Source organism: Meleagris gallopavo, chromosome 7 (assembly GCF_905368555.1).
Source record: "Meleagris gallopavo chromosome 7, MGAL_WU_HG_1.1, whole genome shotgun sequence".
In the NCBI taxonomy this organism is placed as follows: Eukaryota; Metazoa; Chordata; class Aves; order Galliformes; family Phasianidae; genus Meleagris; species Meleagris gallopavo.
The window spans coordinates 17,354,078-17,375,608 of record NC_139410.1 but is presented as its reverse complement, the minus strand read 5'-3'; the positions used below and the strand labels follow the sequence as shown (position 1 = coordinate 17,375,608).

At 37.2% G+C, this 21,531-nt stretch overlaps 1 protein-coding gene across 4 annotated transcripts in view; it reads right to left on the bottom strand.

The window, feature by feature from the left end:
• Positions 1-464: 464 nt before the first annotated feature.
• Positions 465-21,531, bottom strand: part of SLC25A12 (solute carrier family 25 member 12) — a 45,812-nt gene continuing 24,745 nt past the window's right edge. For 3 of the 4 annotated variants that reach the window (XM_085228384.1, XM_010713745.4, XM_085228385.1), the window contains 9 exons: positions 18,430-18,514; positions 17,783-17,941; positions 14,576-14,628; positions 14,308-14,388; positions 5,967-6,107; positions 3,888-4,026; positions 1,460-1,618; positions 1,184-1,274; positions 465-794 (listed from right to left, as the gene is read on the bottom strand). In XM_085228384.1, coding sequence (XP_085084510.1) covers positions 605-794; positions 1,184-1,274; positions 1,460-1,618; positions 3,888-4,026; positions 5,967-6,107; positions 14,308-14,388; positions 14,576-14,628; positions 17,783-17,941; positions 18,430-18,514 — 1,098 coding nt within the window. In that variant the 3' untranslated portion in view covers positions 465-604. The remainder of the gene's footprint in view (positions 795-1,183; positions 1,275-1,459; positions 1,619-3,887; positions 4,027-5,966; positions 6,108-14,307; positions 14,389-14,575; positions 14,629-17,782; positions 17,942-18,429; positions 18,515-21,531) is intronic. The other variant, XM_085228386.1, reaches the window with a different exon arrangement.

Genomic DNA, 21,531 nt, shown 5'->3' with positions numbered 1-21,531 from the left:
CTTGCGTCTTAATACGTTTGCTGTAACTAGGTCAGAGTAAATGGCATTCCTGCAGAGGCTACATACTGCACCGTACGTTCATTAAAGGGCTGCATCTAATCCTTAACCTTTAGTCTGAAATCTGCAGAGAAGAAAAATCATATTGGACAACATCTCTGTAGCCACGAAGAAGTGAACTGACTTAAATGGTTTTAAATATTTTATTGTCACGTGAGTCTTAACAAAAAGCCTTCCAAACATTCTGTACATTTCAAACTGCAATATCCATTATATAAATGTGTAGAGATGCCATGATGTCTCTGTACAAAGATGTACAATATGTACAGTAACATTAAATGCAAGCTGTGCAAGGCAAAGCTTAGGCTTAAACATTCATGCCACTGGTTAAAAACAAGGCATAGACCCAAAGCTTTAGTCAGTTTATGTGCAAGAACTAGTTCAGAAACAGGTAAATGTGTATATATCAATATTAGAAAGGAGTAATTTGATTTGCAATCTCAGTTCAGCAAGAAAAACATGCAGCTGACTGGAAAAAAATACAGTACTATTCTTGTGAATTTCTAGCACTGCATCACTTCCAGAGGCTGAAATGTGTCTTTGGGATTCAGCTGCTACTTTTTGGTTGAGCTGAGACAGTGCCAGAAGATCGAAACTTGGGAAGATACAAACCAAATTTATTTTCTATACCAGCAAATGTAGCTGTAGCAAGTCTGTATCCACCTATGTGTTCGGGGTTAACAGGAGGAAGATCTGAAATTCGAGTTTTCGGTATAGGTTCTGATCCAGAAGGTTTGCTGTTTGAAGAAAGAAAATGAGAAAAGCTTTTCCACTATTTAAACAAGGTGGGGGTGGTTCACAGCACTACTTAATGGGCAAGTGAGACCAGCTTTTAACTTCCTATGGCACAGGTAAGAAGGACAAAATATCTTGCTACACTAGAAATATGAATTTTATGGAATGTATTAAAATACATACTTCTTTTTTTTAATCTCTTCACTTGTTTAGAAGTAGCATATAATTAAGCTCCACTCTCTTAATTACCAAAGGTTGAGGGGCTCATTTGGCTCATACTACAACTGCTGCACAAAACCACCAAGTTTAAGTGGTGCCGTGCTTGAAAAAAGTAAGACTTTTGAACTCTGCAGATATTTATTGCAAGTTAAAAAGCAAATGTTTGACTTACATGCCTCCAAAATCGACATAAAACCACCTCTGCAGAAGTTCGTAAGTGACCAAAGTAACACCAAACTGGGGTGAAGATCTGAACACGCGAGCTGTTGAATATTGCAAGTTGCAGCGTTAAACAAAAGGGAGTTTCTCAGGAGAGAAGCTGAGCATTTTGTAGCAAAACAAAGTTACATTGTTTGGAATCAGGCCTTCTAAATACTGCTCTAGAACAGCAGCAGGTACTAATTTGGAGAAGTGGGGTCAGTCACAATATTCAATATGCATTTCTCACCTGCGGCTCCCTTCCAAAAAGCCGAAGGGCCTTCTTCCCTTAGAATCTTTCCGAAACAGTCAATAACTCCACTGTATGTTGTCTGACCGGCACGAGCTGCCACTTGCAGTCTTGTCTTGATGACATCAGCAGGGGTTACCAAAGAAGCAGCAGGTACACCTTTTAGAAGAAAACCACATTTAATTTGCACAAAGATTCCTGTAAAAGATGAAATTCTAACTGAAAGATACGATGGCAAACTTGAATATTTTTTTTGCAAGAAGTGGACGTTACTAAAAATGCAAGTTCTTATACTTGAAGCTATTATTTCTGTTGGTGTTATCCTTCCATTTCTTCCAAGCTTAAAGGCTGTAGCTGAGAGTAAAGAAAATAATAACAGTGAAATATTAACAGCGATTCTCTCAACGTCCCATCAAGTAGATGAAGCATTTTTAAACTCACGTGTATGTTATACATGAAATTGGAAGGGAGGTTTGTGACAAAACTCAACTGTGCCACTTTACTTTATTTGCATAGTCTACAAAATATTTTGCAAATTATATAGACAATTCACCTGAGAACTTGAATCCCATCCATCCACGTGTTAAAGGTGTTAGTAAGGAAACTACTACTTGAAATACCAATTCTAAAGAATTATTTCTTTACTGCTGTTTGGGCTGTTCTGTAGGATGCTTGCTTCAATTAGGCAAGCCATGAAAAGACAGGACAAGGAAGGTGCTTTACAAGCCTGCTTTGTACCAGCAGCGTGATGTTAGCCAACTTCAATGGAAGAGCATATCTCCACTTCCAAGGCACCACTCTCAGCTTTCCAGTCAAAGGAAAGGAGAGTTTTCAGAAATGTACTCCACAGTAAAAACCTGTGTTATTTAAGGCATTTCTGAATACTTCTGAATACTGTAAAAATTTCATCCTCGTGAAAAGAGGAACAGTTTTCTGACTCATTTGGAATTTTGAAATTGATTTTGTACAACTTTTACTACTGGTTAATATTGAAATAAAGGTATAATAAGTCACTGATTTTTATAGGGGATCATACACTCACAAGTGTCACTGATAATTCAGAAGATGTTAAAGTGAATGGGAACAATGTAGTTAAGGCAACCATACATAGATTTTCCCTTGCAAGCAGGTATGTTCAGTGTGTGCTCTTCCCTGCTGCGCATGCATAACAGGAATAGATGAAGCAATTAGGAGTTTGAAATGTGCATTTGGAAAGGCGGATTCCTGTACAAGCTGTAAAAACCAGGCCTATGAGATTTAAACACATTTTTAATAGTGCTCATTACTTAGTATCTGACTGACCCAGAAACACCAACTAAGCAAGGAGAAGCTGAAGTTCACAATCTAAAACTAGAACATGAGTATTGTGAGAAAGAAGTTGATAGTATTTGTATGTACTTCTGTGAGTGCAGCAAGATAGACAGCCCTGCATTATGTGAGAGTAATCTGGGCTATAGCTGTGTTACTGGTTTCCCAGCTGGTCTCTCTCTTCCCTCTGACACCAGAAAAGACCCAACTGGCAAAGAGCAGGTGTAGCCAAGCTCTGCACCAACTCACACACAGGCTGCTCACGACTGATGAACATACATACAGCTAATCCTCACAGCTGCAACCAGTAACAAAAGCCCATCCCACCCAAGGGGGTTTCTAAACTACACAGAAGACAACACTGGTTCACAACCGAGAGGCTGCAGCTACCTGGAAGTGTTCAAGAACTGTGGAGATGTGGCACTAAGGAACATGGTTAAAGGCATGGCAGGGATGGGTTGCAGTTAGAGGTCTTTCCCAGCCTTAATGATTCCTACGGTTCTGTGGCTTCCCCTCTGGTGATCTTAACAGGATCTGCCCTTCTGCACCCTCTTAAATAACCATCACTACAATTCCTATATCCAGTATTTTACAGTGTGTGCCAATTACCAAAAACAACTTACCGATCACCATCACTTATTCTGTTTGTATTGAACATTTTTGAGAAGCCTTTAAAATATTTTACATTTCACAATATGATTCTTCAGCCTCAGCTTCTTTACAAAATAATGCCCTGTTTTTGGCAATTGCCTTTGAACTAAGTTTCCTCTCAGCTATTCAGGAATCCAAACCCAAGTAAGTCATTTTCTTCCTAGCTCTTATGGTATCTCATTTTATGTTCATCAAAGATTCAAATTAGCCTTCAACTCAGAGAGCACAGTAACAAGTAAAACCCCATTGAGACAGACAGATCAAATTTGACTACAAGTTGCTGAGCTGCATTACACTGTTTATCCACATTATGCAAATGTAATTAGTTCTCATCAAAATTACATCGCCTCCCACTAAGGATAACAGTGATCAAATTTAGATTAAATCAGACACAATAGTACCATACCCTTCCTTTATATGGGGCTACCGAATGAATATTAAATATTACTTACTAAAAGAAAAAAATTACCTGCAATGGCTCCAGCTGCAAGGAGATTAAGCCCTCCCACATGGCCATTTTCATCAGCGAGCATCAGTTTGCTATGAGCATAAACAGGAAAGTAGATTGCAGAAAAGGGAATGTCTCTGAGGAAACATGCTTTGGCACCCTGTCATGCAGAAAAGAGATGTAATAAAAATAAATTTTGTAAATAAGGTTAAAATTGATATCCAGAGCCCAGGAAGCATCAGCTCTCTTGATCTACCAGGTAAACAACACAGAAAATAAACTAATTCAGGAAACAGAAGATGTGGAATTGAACTCAAATAAAAAACCAAAGCAGGCTTCTAGAGTAAGGATAATTCAAGGTTCACATATAAGTTTATTAAGAACTATGCAACAATAATTCTGACATCAGTACCTAGGATAAGTACCCTTTATATTTGATGTGTCCAAACACGACAAAGAAAGCAACAAGGCCCGTCTTTCTCACAATGACCCACAACCACAGAGGCAGTGAGACAAGTCCTTGCATGCCATTCTTTCCATCAAACTCAAAATCATTACTAAAATACCATTTAGGTTTGTAACACCTCATACTGCTCTGCACAGATGATCACGTAGCCGAGTAAAGAAGCTGCAGCAAAAAGGGAAACCACTTCAAAATGGGAGGTTTTTAGTGAGGAGAACACTGTAAGAAGCAGCTCCTGGCAAAACCTGGCACAAAACAATGCCTTAAAAGAAGTTTGTATGCTGTAAAACCAGTGGAATGCTCCTAACAAAACATATTTAATATTTTTCTTTTAGTAACTCCAGTCATCAGTCTTTTACTAACTGAAAAATAACTCCTTCAGTGCAAAGCTCAAACAACCAGCAAAATGTCAAAAAATCTCATCCATATACCCTGAAAGCATGCATGTTACAAAAATAACATCCTTTCCAAATGAGAACTCTGGTACCCTATACTCCAGGCAGCAGCCTCCACACAATGGGCCCAGCTGAAACCTGTCCCCCTCCGCAGTGAGATGTAGTGGAACAGACAGCACCTGTTACAAACCCGGTGTGGCTGATGTAGGACTCCAGGTACAGAGAATCTCGTGCCCTCAGTCATTTCCATGCAGATAGTTTATGCTCTAAAATGTGTTTGTGCAGTTACTCACAAAAGATAATGCAATCCTTATTTCTGCACAATTTTTAGTAAGCTCAGTTGTTGAATTACTGCAAAGAGAAATGGCAACTTTGTCCCATGTATCAAAACATCTGTGATCTTTGGGAAATGTAATGGTTGTTAATCTGATTTATCGAATTCCAAGCAAAAGCTTCAGCTCCAGAAATAAATTTGCACATTTCTATACTATTATTACAGGCCTATGACAAATCAGGCAAAGCAATGTTTTGTAAGTGCACAGATAATACAAGTGCTGAATTTACGTATTACCCCTTGTGCTGGCAGAAGATTCAGCAAGAAATACTATTTCTTGTTTAAGAAAACTAATAGCTTCTGCTCCATTACATCTGATCTGTAATGATGGTAGTAAGTGTACCTGCAGGGAAGGAATCTGTTGACTGGCACTCTGCTGAAGTACAGTATAGTATGGCCTTTTTTAAAGTGGAATTTGTTATTGACAAATCCCACCATTTAACTTCTTAAAAATCTGAATCCTACTAAACTACACCACTGTTTCGCTGCCATCAAATTATTAAGACAAAGAGAATATCCTGCTGCAAAGATAACAATAGAGATAACGGAGACTCAAAATAAGTGTAAGAAAAACACACAGAAAAGGTAAAGAAACTTCTCACAAAATCCCACCAAATGAAATTATCGGTACTAGAAGCCAGCAGGTCTGCAATACAGGACTCCCTGTAGCTCAGTATAAAAGCCCAGAGGACAGAATGGGGGAGTACTTTTATGTATCCCACTGCCATTAATACAGAAGTGGGTTTTCTTCAGTTTTCCATGGTGGGGCTGCCCTGCAGGAAGGAATTGGTTCTAAATTCAAAAGGTTTCTTTGTTTTTAACACAGTCTTTGTTTCAACACTGTAAAAGTTTAACATAAAACAGGTTAGCAGAGCTATAAAGAAACCACTCAGAGCAGAAACACATACCTTATAGAGACCAAGAAGGCCTAAATCTTTCATAACAGAGAGGGCACTGACTCTGGGTCCTGTAGTAATTTCTCCCGCTACCTGCAGCCGAATCTTTACAATCTCCAGTGGATTAGTGAAGATGACCTGGGAAGCTCCTGCCTGCAAACCCAAAGAAAAAGAAAGCAAATTGCATTACTGGAGCGTGTGGTGACATGCTGACTTTGCAAGGTGCAGAGTGCCTTCACCTCTCACTGCATTGGCTCATACTCTCAAGTAAAAACCCATGAGTGAGAGTTAATAAAGCACTTGTCTGGAGGTTAAAAGCCCACATCAGAAATCGTGGTTTTGTACAGAATTCTGATTCACTCAAATTCTTACATTTATATGTTTATATTCCACTGAAGTGGAGTGATTTGGTTTGCCTCTGCAATTCTCCTTCACATCACTTTCTAAAAGTCATGAGACTGCACAAAAATCTATCAGCTACTGCACTAAACACTACCCTACAACAATTCTTAGACTTGCACTGCTAGGGCATCAAATGCTTACAAAGAAGACCTTATGTTTATTTAATAATAATCCATCACCAATGCGTAGACATGCTATTAGCATTTAGTGGTGATGCTGTTCAAAAAGTAAATTTGCATTTAATGGTGTAATTTTAAATAATTAGAAAAGGTGTTTGGAGTTTTGTTTAGTAGACCATAATTCTCCTAATTGGAAACAAAATATAAAATTTAAATAGGAAGAGTAACATTTGAAATTATGATACTAGATACAAACAGGAGCCCTATCTTTCTCGAACTGAGCATGGCATTCCACATGCTGGAAATGTTCTGTTAGCAGGCCTGAAGGACTGCCTTGCTTCCTTCTTCCTAGTAATGGAGTTGCAGAGCACCTTTAAATTCTGCACTTCAACCAATGACTTCCAAAGAAGTACGTTTCAGTTTCCATCTGACAGTTTAATTTCAGGAGCACCTATTTAACATGACACGAACAGATTTCTCTTTGGTACACTGTAGGTATATATTCCACTTGAAATCTGGAGAAGTGTGTGGTTCAGCACAAAACGGCTGAATTTTACTAAACTACTTCTTCCCCTTCTTTCTGAACCACCATTGTCCATTTAAAAACAGTTCTCTAAAATGCAGCCACCTGAATACAACCAACTTCAAAAAGCATTTCTTCCTCAGTTTGAAAGCCCCTCATAGTCTTGATCTACTCAGTCAACCCATCACACTTGACTGAAGAAAAAGATGCACAACATCTGTAATTAAAGTTTCTTTTTTCTACTTCTAGGTTGCCCAGGAAAGAAACTGTCTTTGTAAAACTGAGGGCGTGTGCAGAAAAAAATTAATAAATATAAATAAAAATAATTGGTCAGTTCACTATCCCGCTTCCTGGTGTTCCCCAATTGATTCAGAACTAATTAACACTAATCCTTTCTGTTATGTCTCTGCTATAGCACATCTTCCACACTGAGGTTTGCCTGGGAGCACATCTTAGAAGTTGGAAACTTATTTTAGATTTGAGAAAAGGACCTCAATAGCTCTTACAGAGAACAAGGAACACTCTGAGCACTCTGGTAGTGGCTGTGCGATGGAGGTCTCAAAATCTTCACTGATCAAGTGTAAGATACCTCAGTCAGTACAGACATCCGAAACCCTTGACACAAAGAGTGGCAGATCAACCTCTGCTTTTGATTAACTATCTTTACTGCAACGGTCTGGAAGACCGTTGGCATTCCCAGACTGGACAAACTGACCCCATCTTCTCTCTTTCCTGGACTTAATGCATAAACACTTTTCTCAGTTCCCTGACACCACTCACATCCAAAACTGTTCTTCAAACCTTATTTACTTCCCATGTTACCTTTCCAGTTAGTACAGATCTATGTGTGTAAGAAGAAATGGCTGTCCCGCTTGGAAAACTTTCAATATAAATAAAACATGTAATTCTCATCTGGCAAATTCTGTTAAACAATAACCAATGTTTTTTCCATATTACATTAAATAGAAAAACAATTTCCACTGCTTATAGTTTCCCTACATTCTTTTTTATACTCTGGATAAAACGTAAATCAGAATACTCTTACTACACAATACAGCGTGTCATAAAAGTTTATCTGCTACCTGCCTATTTAATATGCATTCTTTGTTTACATACATGAAATTCAATTTTTTTATTATTTTTTATTTTTAATCTGTTGCAAATTAGCACATCCTGAAGAGCAGCCAAAATAAACTTGCTATTTGCCTAACACCCACCAAAGAAACACAAATAGACCAATTGGTAAACATCTCAATTTTCTGCCCAGAATTCAACCTTCCTGCAATTAGCCTCCTCCTCCCCTAGGTGCACAACTACCTCCCTCTGCTGTTCTCAGCCCAGTTCTGATGCACAAATGAACAGATAAGACTCTAAACATAATTTTCTCATATTTTAGTAGTAGTACTAAAGTGTTAACAATTTTATGCTGTTAACAGAGATTAATATATAACAATATTAGTAGTTAAATGATAAGTAGTAGAAGTAGTTAGATAAGCAGATGACTAAGTAAAATAAAACATAAGAAAAACCCTAATTTACATTATCAGTAGAAAACCTCTTAGAAAGCTCCTTGTTTTGAACATTGTGTATTCGGTGTTGACGAACTTCTTATATCCAGCTTTCTTAAAGAGCAGTAACCATCAAGACACACATTGAAATGCTGCCTATCAGCAATATAGGCTCCTGCCCAAGCCTAACCCTTTCATACGGTTATGTCTGGAGCAAACTTTTCTGCACAGGAACAACTCAACTCACATAAAGTTCTACACCAAATTCAGCTTTGTGAACGCATGAGATCCCTATCACATCATACATACAGACAACATACAACATAAGAAAAATCACTTTTTTATTGTGTGCTTTTTAAGAAGTGTATGGGAGGGCTGTTGATTTTGTTTTGTTTTTAAGAAAATGTTTGCGTGTCTGATGAAGAATGAGGCAGAAGAAAGGCATTGCCTGGGTTCCCCAGCATCTAAAATGCCTCAGAAGGGGATGCAGAAGAGAAAGATACAAAGGCTCTCAAACCAAAAACAAACTGGCGGTGTGCAGAGTCGCAATTCAAATCTCCGTGCTTCTGTGCAAATCATTGGCAATCACCATCATTCTTTCTCAAAGTACCTTATTTCAGCTGTCAGCTATGTTTTTTAAATACATGTGTAGACATATACACACACTACGGTCCTTGAATTTCTTTCACAGAAGGTGCACTAAATCTAGATTTCTTCCCAAGAAAATCTTCTTTCACTCTTAAATTACAACAGACACTTAAAAAAAGGTTGACAAATTTGTTTCTGAATGGAGGTTATTCATACACATCAAAAATACCAGTAATAAAAGCTTCTACTTAACCTTAATGTCATGTAAAATAACTCTACAAGGAGCAAATAAAAGAACTAAATCTGACAGCAAAGGTTATGAGAGAAAAGATGTAGTTTGAGATCCCACAGCAAACGCCTCATGACATGCCAAAGGCTGAAGGAAATACACAAATGACCCTGCAACATGAGACCTCTTGCCCTTTCCAATTCCACCCAGAGGCATATGCTACAAAGGGGGAGAGGCCTGTTTTGAGCCCTTCCTTCCTTCCTTCCTTTCTGAAACCACCACATCCTGGACCACAACCATATCCCATAGAAGCAACTAAAATAAGACGCTACTTAAAACAGCCTACTTCAAACACATCAAAAGAACTTGCACTTCTTTCTCAAGGACAAACTTCCACAGCTCGTGCACTCACAGTAAACTAATTGTCTCTTTTACTAAACAGTACATTTCTCCATAAGTTTAAATGTCTGCAACAGAAAGCAAAGCAGCAACGTTTAATTCTTCTCCTAACTTTACCTGCCTAAAGCATATGAAAAGATATAAAGTATCTATCTTCAAGACTTTGAAGAGCAGTATCCTGACAAGTAAATTCTGGCACCTCTTTCTATATGTATAGGCAAACACACACACATCTCCCACTCCTAATCACCAACAGATGCACTGCCTACACCTTCAAGAAGAGTTCTTAGGCCCTTTCCTTCTGGCACCCCACATCTGCAGCACAAATCGGAAGTATCTTTCACATTAAACGGAATTCATCCACTTGAAATGCTAAGCCCCATGCACACTCCATTGATGGAAAAAACTATTTTTTCCAATGTAAATCATAGGAACTACAGCTCAAAATTACAGCATTTTCATCTACTGTGACAGTACTTACAAATCACTTATACAACATTAGATGTCAACTTATATGCCTCAGCTGAGGATGAACAGTTACCCTACAGCACCTAGCCTAACATGGATCATGCAGGTGAGTTTCTTTGAGTAGCACTATCCATATTAGGTATGAATTTTCTGTTTCCCCAGCTCTTGTCGAGAATCAGGACAGCATCACCAAAGCCTAACTCAGTCTCCCTACTATCTAATGGTAGTTGAAAACTCCAGAGGCAGAAATGCTAATCACTAAATTACAGTGAAGTTCAATTAATTACAGTAACAGTAAGGAAATAAATTGTTTTATCTGTACATGTGCAAGTGTGGATAGTGCTGCTACTGATTAACAAACCAGCAAGCTCTCAGGAAGGTAGGAAGACAGGATATCAGTTTCATCCATCAGCGACTAAAATCCTTTCCTTGACAGGTATGACCTGACTGGTGTAACTGAGCTGCCCCATGCAGTTGTTTTGCAGACTTCCAATACAGCCACAACTTGAGAGCAGCTGGGAATATTTGGGCTTTGACAGAGCAGACCCTGCACTCCCCAATGGCATTTACATTGCCCAGAGGCTAGCAGGTACATTTCAAGAAACACAGGGCAGTGGCTGACTGTGGGGGGTCCCTGCCCTGCAGTAAGGAAGACTGGCAGGCAGCTGACTGTAATAAATAGGCCAGTGCTTGGGTGGATGTCTCTGGTAACAGCTATGAGATTTAAGATTTTCCCTTTTACTGAGAATAGGAGTTTATTCCAAAATCTTACAGCAGTTGAGAAAAAAAATAATATCTTCCTAATGTAGTTGCTTCCTAATGCAGTTACCTGGAGTAGGGAACCTGCTTTGACAGGGGGGGTTGGATTCGATGATCTCTGGAGGTCCCTTCCAACCCCCTATGATTCTGTGATTTTGTTGGTTGCCCCTTTGCAGGATGATACAGCACTTCTTGCAGAGCTGAGGATGCTGAGCACCATACACAGGTTGCCTGGAAGCACTACCATCCTAACATCAAAGGTTTTAGCTGTCCCCGTTTGTGGGTCTTACAGGACTATAATACCATACATAGGCTTTGATACAGCAGTGCCATCCAGAGAGGAGAATTTGCTAGGTTTGCTGCACTACTTTCATTGCTGCTTCTGCCTCCTCACCACAATTTTGTGATTCCAGACTGTGGACAGTGCTGCACACAATGTGCTTCTGCACTGTTTGCAAGAAGGTAGGTCTCCAACAGTGTGGAAGGTTTCTGCTCATACAAAACACCTAAAAAACAGTTTGCCCATCCATTACACGTAGAAAAGATGAAAAGGAACATTACTGCTGTTAACCAGGAGAAGAGTCAATGCTAAACACAGACAAGTGAGGGTCAGAGGTAGTAAGAAGAACATCTCTGAGAGCTACACACATAGGTATAATAATCTGGTTTTTCTGAGGTTATGATGAGGTGAAAAGCACTTTTTGAATGTATTCTTTTTATAATATACTATCAGCATAACAACATATCCCATCTTCCTACCTACTTGAGAGTTTGCTAATTTATTAACATTTGCCAAGACATTTTTAAGAAGCCACAAGCTACCTAAATCCAGATGGTGGAAACAATTTTGGATAGAAAAAAAGCCAAACAGTGCCATGGCAACTCATAATTTTGGGCTAACAGAGAGAGAAGAAATAGAATTGTGGAAAGATGAGGAAGAAAAGTAATATCTCCAGAAGAGAAAGCTTGTCTGCCCCAGCACATTGAAAGGGATTAAGGTTGCTAGTGGCAGTTCCTTGGATGTTACTGTCAGTTATCTCACAATATTTTGTAAAAAAGCAGAACACAATGAATACAGTAAATGAGAAGATCAACACTATTTGCAAGCAAGTCAACATGAAAAAAAAAAAAAGCTGTCAAACTGAGGATGAAAAAGACTGAGGAGAAAGAGGACAGAAACAGTTATATTGCTACTGTTTCAGTTAATTAATCCTTTCAGACATTTAGAATAAGCTTTCTGTGCTTGATATTAATGATTCTGGTATTTAGGAAGAAGTTAAATAGCTAAAATGACATAAAAAATAAAATCAGTGCAAATAGAAAAGTCATCAGCTGGTAAGATTATTGGATAATCCAAACAAGGCTGCAAAGAAATTAAAACAACCCTGAGGTTGCTAAACTGTCCCCAGTATCTGCCCTACAGAGGCCAACTTTATCTAAAATACTCTCGGTTGGAACAACAAAAGAAAAAAACTATTCCCATCTACTTTGAGTCTAGCAGAGGGCCACAAAGATGCTAAAGGGCCATGGATCATCTCCCGTATGAGAAAAGGCTGAGTAACCTGGGTGTGTTGAGCCTGGGGAAAAGACTGAGGGAGAGATCTGATCAATGTTAATAAATATCTAAAGGAAGGTGGGAGGCAAATAGATGAGGTCAGGCTCTTCTTGGTGATGCACAGTAACGGGACAAGGAGCAGTGGCCTAAAATCTGAACACAGAAAGTTCCATACAAACTGCAGAAGAACTACTTTATGGTAAGGGTGATGGAGCACCGGAACAGGCTGCCCAGGGAGGATGTGGAGTCTCCACCTGTGGAGATATTCAAGACCTGTCTGGAAGTCTACCTGTGTGGCCTACTGTAGGGCACCTGCTTTAGAGCAGGGGTTGGACTCAATCTCTTGAGTTCCCCTTCCAACTCCTGCAATTCTGTGATAATTTTGGAAGATAATACCAGCTTCAACAATCAGCTAGTACAAAGGGTTGTGTCTGGACAGCTTATCCGAAACTAAAATTTCTCCCTGATTTTTGTATGTTCACCACAGTAAGACAATAAAAATGTATTCTGAAAAAGGAGTAGTACCTATCAAGAAGCAGAAAAGCCTGTAAAATAGATCAGATTTAATGTTATCATTTCAGTATAAAACAATGTAAAAATAGTAACTGAGTATGAGATGTTTGATTTAAACAGTGGATTTAATCATAACAGAGAAGAATACTAACGAATTGTATTCGCTTCTGTTATAAATGATCTGTATGTGCTTTCCAAAAGAAAGGTTAGTCTTTTGCTAGCTATACATCACAGCTGCTTTCTCACATTTCTCAGAAAATAAACTTTATACACTGACAGGTGAAGACTCAAACATGTACCAGGCTGCCAAATTCAATCAGGCAGAACTATAAGCAGTCTCCCTTCAGGGCTGCTTCTTTGAATTAAAAGTTTGCAGAGGTCAACAACCTTTCTGCCCCAGGTTTGTTGTAAGCTGAGGAGGTTTTCTACCAGCTTGTCAGCCTACTCAACTGGAAGTTATTAGTGTTCCCTGCTACAAAAGAAAACTAACTGAAAACTTAAACATTTTATAGGCTTAACAGCTCTTGGTGAATCTCACAAATGAAATTAGCAAATGAACAAAAAAAAAAAAAAAAACCAAAAACCTATCATCAACACCAATTCCAATCATTTACAGCTTGCTTGGATATCCACTGAATTAGAGTTCTCAATCTCAATGAAAACATTATTTGTTTTTACCTACATTTACACGACAGATGTAGTTAGCATCTACAGTAATGTACCTACCTTTATATGAAGTAACTTAAACTGAAAATTCACTCAAACTTGTGATCGGCAAGATAAGCCTACATCATTCAGTTTTCTCACATTTTCACAAATAAACAAGAGAATCACACATGACAATTTAAAGAGTGTGTTTCTTTTCCTTTTGAAAATTTCATGAACAAACAGTTGCTTTTTTTTTTTCTTTTCTTTTTCCTTCTAGCAGCAAACTCATGATTCCTATAATCCATTCCTGAGGACTAACTATCTCTCTCCAAACTAACCCTGAACACCATTCTAAGCAAAAGTACAGAATGTAGTCAGTCACAGAAGCTTCTTCTGTGAATACAAACACCACGAACTGAAAGCTATATAGTAGGCCAAAAGTTGTTAAAACACATAATTCCAAGGGAACTCAGAATTATGGAGCTTTCCCAAAGAGAAAAAGTCCTTTTCCAGTTCTTGTAAATTGGAAAAAAAGTTACATTCAAGTGAGCAAAGCACACACATAACTGTCATTCCAACTGTACTGCACATTACTGAGAATCAATTTTTCCTAGGAATGAACAGTACAGGATAGATACTTACACAGCCTCCAGCAAGGATCTCTGCAGGGAGTGGAATGGAACCATCTTTCTTAGTAAATTTGTCTCTGACAAAGTCATTAACCTAATGAAGATACAATACGTTACACACAATTTAAAGGTATCCTTCCTCCTTATTAACCTATATCAAGTACATCTGTACCCATATTTATTAGAGTGCTTGTAAGTGGTCATCTTTCACACATTTTAGGAAACAAATCCTGTGTTTGTTAACAAACAAAAAGATGTCAGGAAAAAAAAAAGATACGTACAGTTAGCTTAATAGCCTTTTCTGGAGCAACACCTATCAGCTGTGGTAACAAGCCTATAGAAACAAAGACATCATAAGGCAACATTATCTTCCTAATAAAGAAACTAATATTTTATAAGAGCTCTACAGAAATGTCTTTCTGCACATGGGATTTCCTTTGAAGTGGGCGGCAGTTACCCCAGGAGGTAGATGGCATTTATGCATGTGTGGCTGCTAGAGCACTGGATATTCATACCTATAGGATTTTACAATAAGATTTTGTTGAAAATGATATTGAAAAGGGTGAATGTGGCCACACTCCACAACCAAGTCAAGTCAGATACAGTTGCTGTACAGAAAAAAAAAAAAAAAGTAGAAGACAATGTACCTCATCATATGTCTATTTACATAAGATTTAATTTGACTTTTAGAGTTTTTTAGCCCCTTAATGTGATTTTCCCATAAATCTTGAAATTAAAACAGGAGATTAATTATGAGAGATACACACAACTATGATTGTTATATTGTTATATATAAATTATGAACTAACCTCTACCACTAACCTGAGATTTCTCAAGGCTCCAGTCAACTAATGATGTAAAGGATTTTCATTAATTGAGTCCAACATAAATTTATTTAAACTCTCTTACAATTAATTATTTTACTTTTTTTTTTTTTTTTTTTTTTTTTTAATCTTGCCAAGAGGAAGTATCAGTTGGCAGAAACCAATTTTGAAAGACTCTTCCTCCTGGAAAACAGCTACTACCAAAATGAACAGTCTTTTCACAGAAGGACATGCACCTTCCATGGAGCTAATAGGTTTAAGGAAAAAAAAAAAAAGAAAAATCAGTAGGTGGCAGTCTCAACTCTGTAACACAGAAGATCACAGCAGCATCTGCTATCTTTCAATTCATTTTCTCCATAGTAATCCTGGTATTACGTACAAAATCATAAAACTTAAAGAGTTTATTTTTATTAGAAGTGCTCATTTCCATGCTTAGGAAATATCAATTTGTTAGAAGTGATTGCCAATTAACAAATAAAGAAATCCCATACTAATAATATCAAACATCAAATTATATCAACAAAACTATGATGATGCAGCTTCCCACTCTATCTTAAGTGAAAATGAGGCTAAAATTCATAAAAGAATCTTAAAAATTCCCCAAAGTACTCAAGTCTGTAAATTTTTTATAGTACTTCCCTAAAAGGAGCTCAGAGCAAACGTACCAAAATAGAAAGTGCAGCACTTAATATATGCAGTGTAGTGTTTTCTTCCAACACAGTACCTTCTGTGTGATGTACTGACTTACTATGCAGGGGAAAGGTAGTTATTAAATACAAAAAAGGTTGACAATAACAAAAAGAAATACTGCTCTCCCAGCCTGAATCTCTGATCTACCACAAAAAGAAACCCAGCTCTGCAGTGCCTGTATTTCAGTGGGGGAGGCAGGAGGGAAAAGAAAAAAAAACTACCAGACGAAACACCCCAAGACAATTCCCCACACTCTGTCTCCTCCTTTATATGCAGCTAAACACCCTGGACACACACACTCTGTATTCTAGAGAACTTGGGATTCAGCACTGTCTAGCAAGAGAGCTTAGAAAATACTTTATAATTAGTTCAGAAGTTGGATGTCAGGTTTCATAAGCATCATAATTTTCCTGACCAAAAATTAGAAGTTTTTACTTTAAAATATGAACTTTCCAATACCCATTCAAGTCTGCGTTTTAAACTGAAGTGGAGAACTATATTGTATCATTATATATTAGAATACAATTTAAGTTAATCCCTCTCAGAAATAAGATTCCAGTTACAGTCAAGTCCGTAAATATTTGTTGTTTCTGTTTAATACTCATCTGCAGTAATCTGATACTACGAGTACATGCTGACTATTGAAGATAATGTTTTCAGAATAGTTACACAAACCTTTCATGCTAAACAATTTTAAAGATGTATTTTTTAAAAGTTTAACAAGTTGACATTACACTCCCTCAACGTGTACCTTTCCCCCCTCGAGCGTGAAGCACTGTTTTTAACTCAGCTATGGAAAGCATTTGCCAAAAGTTAGAAAACAAAAATAAAAACTCATTAGTTTTAGAAGTGGCTGTGCAAAATCATGTTAGGGTGAAGGGTGGAGAAAGAAAAGAGTACTATAGAAAAGAACTGCAGAAATCACAAAGTTTAAAATAGAGTCATAGATGAAAGATCTAGCAACAAAAAAGGGAAGAAATCTACTAGAAAAAAAAAAAAAACAATTTACTGAGATCACAGCTATTTCATTAACATTTTGACTGATTTATTTCTCTGTCACTGCAAAATCCTGTGAGATCACAGAAAACTACTTAGAGCCCATAGACTTTCACATGCAAAAACTTCTCAGATACTGCTCTTAACAAATACTAGCAAGGACCAGTGTCCTCATGGGCAGAACACACTGTAATACAAAAAAACAAGTTTGTGACCATCACATTAAAACATAAAATTTTAAGGAAGTGCTGACTCCTATATAAAAAAAAAAAAAAGAGCGAGAGAATTGAACTAAATATAAATATCAGAAGACGTGTACTGTATGTACCCGTTAAGTAAATTATCTTGTTGATATGATATAAATGCTTTCATAAGCTTCTCCTAAGCTAAAAAAATAAGTAAGATAGCTTTCTATCTAACTGGTTCAACTGATAAGCTGCTTTGAATTCTTAACCTGCATTTTGGAACAAAGTGATACATAAATTGCAGGCTGCAATTTTTTGCTCACAGTAGTCCCAATACCTGCAGAGGTATGAGGAATAAGCAATATGGCATCCAGTTTAACAAGTACCTTTCAGAATGACTATTTTCTCTCTTTTAATAAAAAATATTTGCTGTAAAACAGATATTTACTCTTCACAGGCTAAAATCCATTCCTCACATTTGCCCCCAGCCAAATGTCACAAACCTCAGTTTGTGAGATAATCTTGTCCACAACACTCACACCATAGAGATTAGGACTTTAACAGATCTGTGTACCAAGAAGCCAAACAGTAACAACAACAGAAGGCCTCGTTTTTCCCAGCAATTATGATGAACAGTGCTCAAGGGAACTTAAACATTCAACTCTATGAGAGAGAAGCAAAAATGTAAATTGAATCAAGTTTCACAGTTTTCCAGTAGGAGTAGTTACTGAGGTATTAAAAAAATAAAAAAGGAGAAAATCCCCAAGCCGATATATACATTTTATTCACTTACCTCTGTAAAGACCAAAAAAGCCTTCAAAACGCAAAACCTTTTTAAAGCAGTCAAAGCTGTTTTTATACATCAACTCTCCTACGACTGAACCAGTGGAGCGCTGATTCTGCATACGAGTTTTCACCAAGTCTATGGGATATACTGCTGTAGCACCAACAGCTGTGAGAAAGTATTCAGAGCATTACTTCTGCAACTTCTCTCTGGGTGTAGTACATAAATATTATGGTGACAGTATTCTACAGTAATTTAACAGTAATTTAAACACACAAATATATACAGGCTGGTAAGATCTCTGATATGTTGGAAGTAAGAAAGAACAATACTGAAAATCTAAAAAAAAGTCTCCAGGAGAACAAATTTATTATGTATTACATAGAACAAGGTGTACAGAAAAGAAAACCAATCAGAAAAAGAAGTAATAAGAACTATCAGTACGCAAATGTCTTCCTCAAGTGAGTAGAGTTTCAGTTGTTCTTAAGAGGATACTAGAATAGAAGGCATAAAGGAAGAGACAGTGGCACAACCAGAAGTGGCTGTAGCCTCCAATGTTTCACCTGCATAACCAAGCAAGTGCACCTTAGATGGTTCCAAAGAGTCTGGCAAGAAAGACTATAAACGCAGGCCTGAAACCCAGACAAATTACTTACCTCCAGCAATTGAGCCCAAAGTGAACCTGTAGGCTGACTCAGCTATCTGGAGCCAGATAGGCCTTCCTAACTCCCCAAATGATTGCTGTGTGAGGAAGAAAAGAAAAAAAAAAACATTTCAAAACCTTGCTGGAAGAACAAAGATGCTATAAATCTGCTTTTATGAAGTTAAAGAAAGATTCTGATAAAAATTGGTAATGTTACATGAAGGAGAAAAAAAAAAATTCTAAGTTTCAAGATGTCCAATGAATGAAACATATTTTTCAAATATTCCTTATATCCATATTCTTACATTACTGGTATTTTTCTAGAATTGAAAATATATATATATATTTATTTATTTATATATATAAATAAAAAAGCCAACAATCCATGGTCAAGATAAAGTAGATGGAAATATAAATCAACTTTGCTATTTCTCATTCTATTGCCTTCAAACTTCCAAGGAATGGAAATCCCTTATTAGTTTAAATAAATTCAGTATCTCACAGATAAAATGTACACTCTGATGATAGATGCTAAGATTATACATATACATTACTACATAGCATAAACATGGCATTTACTACCTTCAAAACAAGCAAAAAATGTCAATTATTCCCCAGAGTATTCCTCACAAAGCTTTACAGGCTGTTGATTTGCAGACACAATGATGACCTCGCTCACTTCAATCACATATATGATTAGAAACGTTAGGGTTTTAAATAAAAAACAAGTCTACACAAAATATCTGCAGAGATTCAAAATCAACTTATTAGATGTTTATTACATTTAAGGTAATAAAGATAAGCTGATACACAAGATGTAAAGATTCATAAACTTGAACAGTAAAGTATGCCAAGTTTATTTCCAAACATAACTAACAGTGTTAGAAAAGAATTTATACTACGTAGGTAATAGGGGACCAAAATACTAGAAGTTAAAATCCACACTAAAGCAGATACCAAAGCACATCTCCCAGAAGTAGTCTTCTTTGTTACTTACAGACAGCCTGTATCATTTGCAGATGCACTTGCAAATGCAGGGCTTGGATTTACACAGACCTCAGAACACTGCAGAGCGCTTTGCTCTGATGCACGCTATTAATTCTCTACGAAGAACATCACAAGGATGTTTCACTGCTAACATTTACACTGGAATTACCAAAGCTCTGAATCGTGGAATATACACAGAAGGGCACAACATACCTCAGCGTAAGCAACTCTGCTTATGCTGGCATTACACTGGATGTGCAAAACCCTGCCTTTACCATGTGATGTTACACAGTATGTACACAATGAAGAACAAAGGCCTATGAGGTTAAGATGGGATCCTTGTTTGTAAAAAAGAAAAAAAAAACAACAGTATTTTGTACAAATTTTCTACAAAAAAGAACAGGTATCATTTCCCTCCATCAAGCATTTTCTTCTCCAAAAATACAGCTGAACAGAAAAGAACAGAAAAATTCTGGGTCACAAGTATAAACTGTATGTGTGGAACAAATTATTAAAAAAAAAAAAAAGCAAATAAGCATAGATCAAATGAATTGCCTCTACAAGCAAAGAGAAGCAACAAATCTGAAGAGTTCAGTCACTACTCTGAAAACTTTAAGCTTTCCTAATTTTAAAAAGAATCACAATAAAATGAGGATAGTCGCAAAAACAAACAAAAAAACCCCCTGCAAAATACAGAAAGATCTTTTGATCCATTTAAATAAAAGACATACGCAATAACAACACACTGAAAGACTCTGAAACAGCACAGGTTCTTCATTCCACAGAGCTTCCGTTCTACATTATCACACTTGGTTCCTCTTAGCTTTTTTTAAGGTTATTCCTTTTACTCAAAGCTCTACAGAGTTCTCATCAAAATCCAATCACTATATTCTAGTATAAATCCTAATGAATACATCAGTGGATGTTAAAAATCAAATTCTTTGTGAAGGAATTGTCACTTTTTATATTATTTAATAAGTGTTCACAAAGTTTGTAGTTTACTTGTGTGTTCAGATGGATATGCAAATGAATGTAATTAATGCTATAGCTTTCAAATCATTAATATTTATAAGCAGAAAATTACTGTATCTGTCATCCCTTTAGGATATTCACTTACAGGCTTTAAGAAAATCTTACACAACAAAAAAAATTGACAATAAAGTAAACATGGTTGAAAACCAGCTACTTTCCATTTCCACTAAACCCACAAAGACAAAGTAAGTTTATGTAAAAAATTAAGTTTTCCTTTTGAAGGGATTTTAAAGCCATATAAATGTGATTAGAGAAGTGTTTTCATTTTCCAGGGACAAATGGACCTCACGGGAATTATATTATCTCTACCACGAACAAACCTTTTTGCTGTGCTCTCTTAATACAGGAAGTAGAATAAGGTTAAAGCACGCAGTATTACTCCAAGAGCATTAAAAGAGTATGCTCTAGTGATGAGCGAAGCTTTTTTCAGTGTTTTTGCAACAGTGTTAAGCTACAAAGGTAATTCTGAGGTGTAAAATAAAATAAGCTAAGTATTTGGTTTCATAATAGTCTACTCAGAAAGCTGAGTGCTACAGAAAACATTGATTAAAACCAAAGATGGCTGTTACGAATGCAATTACAAAACTTCAGCAAAAATACTTCTCGTTAGCCTGGACAAACATTGAATACACATTTCTGCATCAATTCATTCCACCATTCTTGCTTTAGGAATACACAGAATGGCTGGGGTTGGAAGGGACCTTGCAGCCTACCCAGTCGTCCCCCCCCCGCTGCAGGCTGGTTGCCCCCTACCCACGGCCCCATCCAACCTGGCCTTAAGCACCTCCAGGGATGGGGCACCCACAGCTCCTCTGGGCAGCTGTGCCAGGGCCTCACTGCCCTCTGAATAAAGAAGTTTCTCCTTACAACTAATCTAAATCTATCCTCTTTTGCCCCTTGTCCTGTCACTGAACTAGGAAGACTAATAACATCAAGCAGGTTTTTGAGGGCTTATTTCACCTCATCTAATTCCCCAAGGACAACAGAGTAGCAACATCACAAATGGATCAGACATTGTTTCAAACCAATTTGATCCAAACACAACTGAATGACCAAATCCACCTGACACAAGAATAAACAGAGTAACATTCACTGT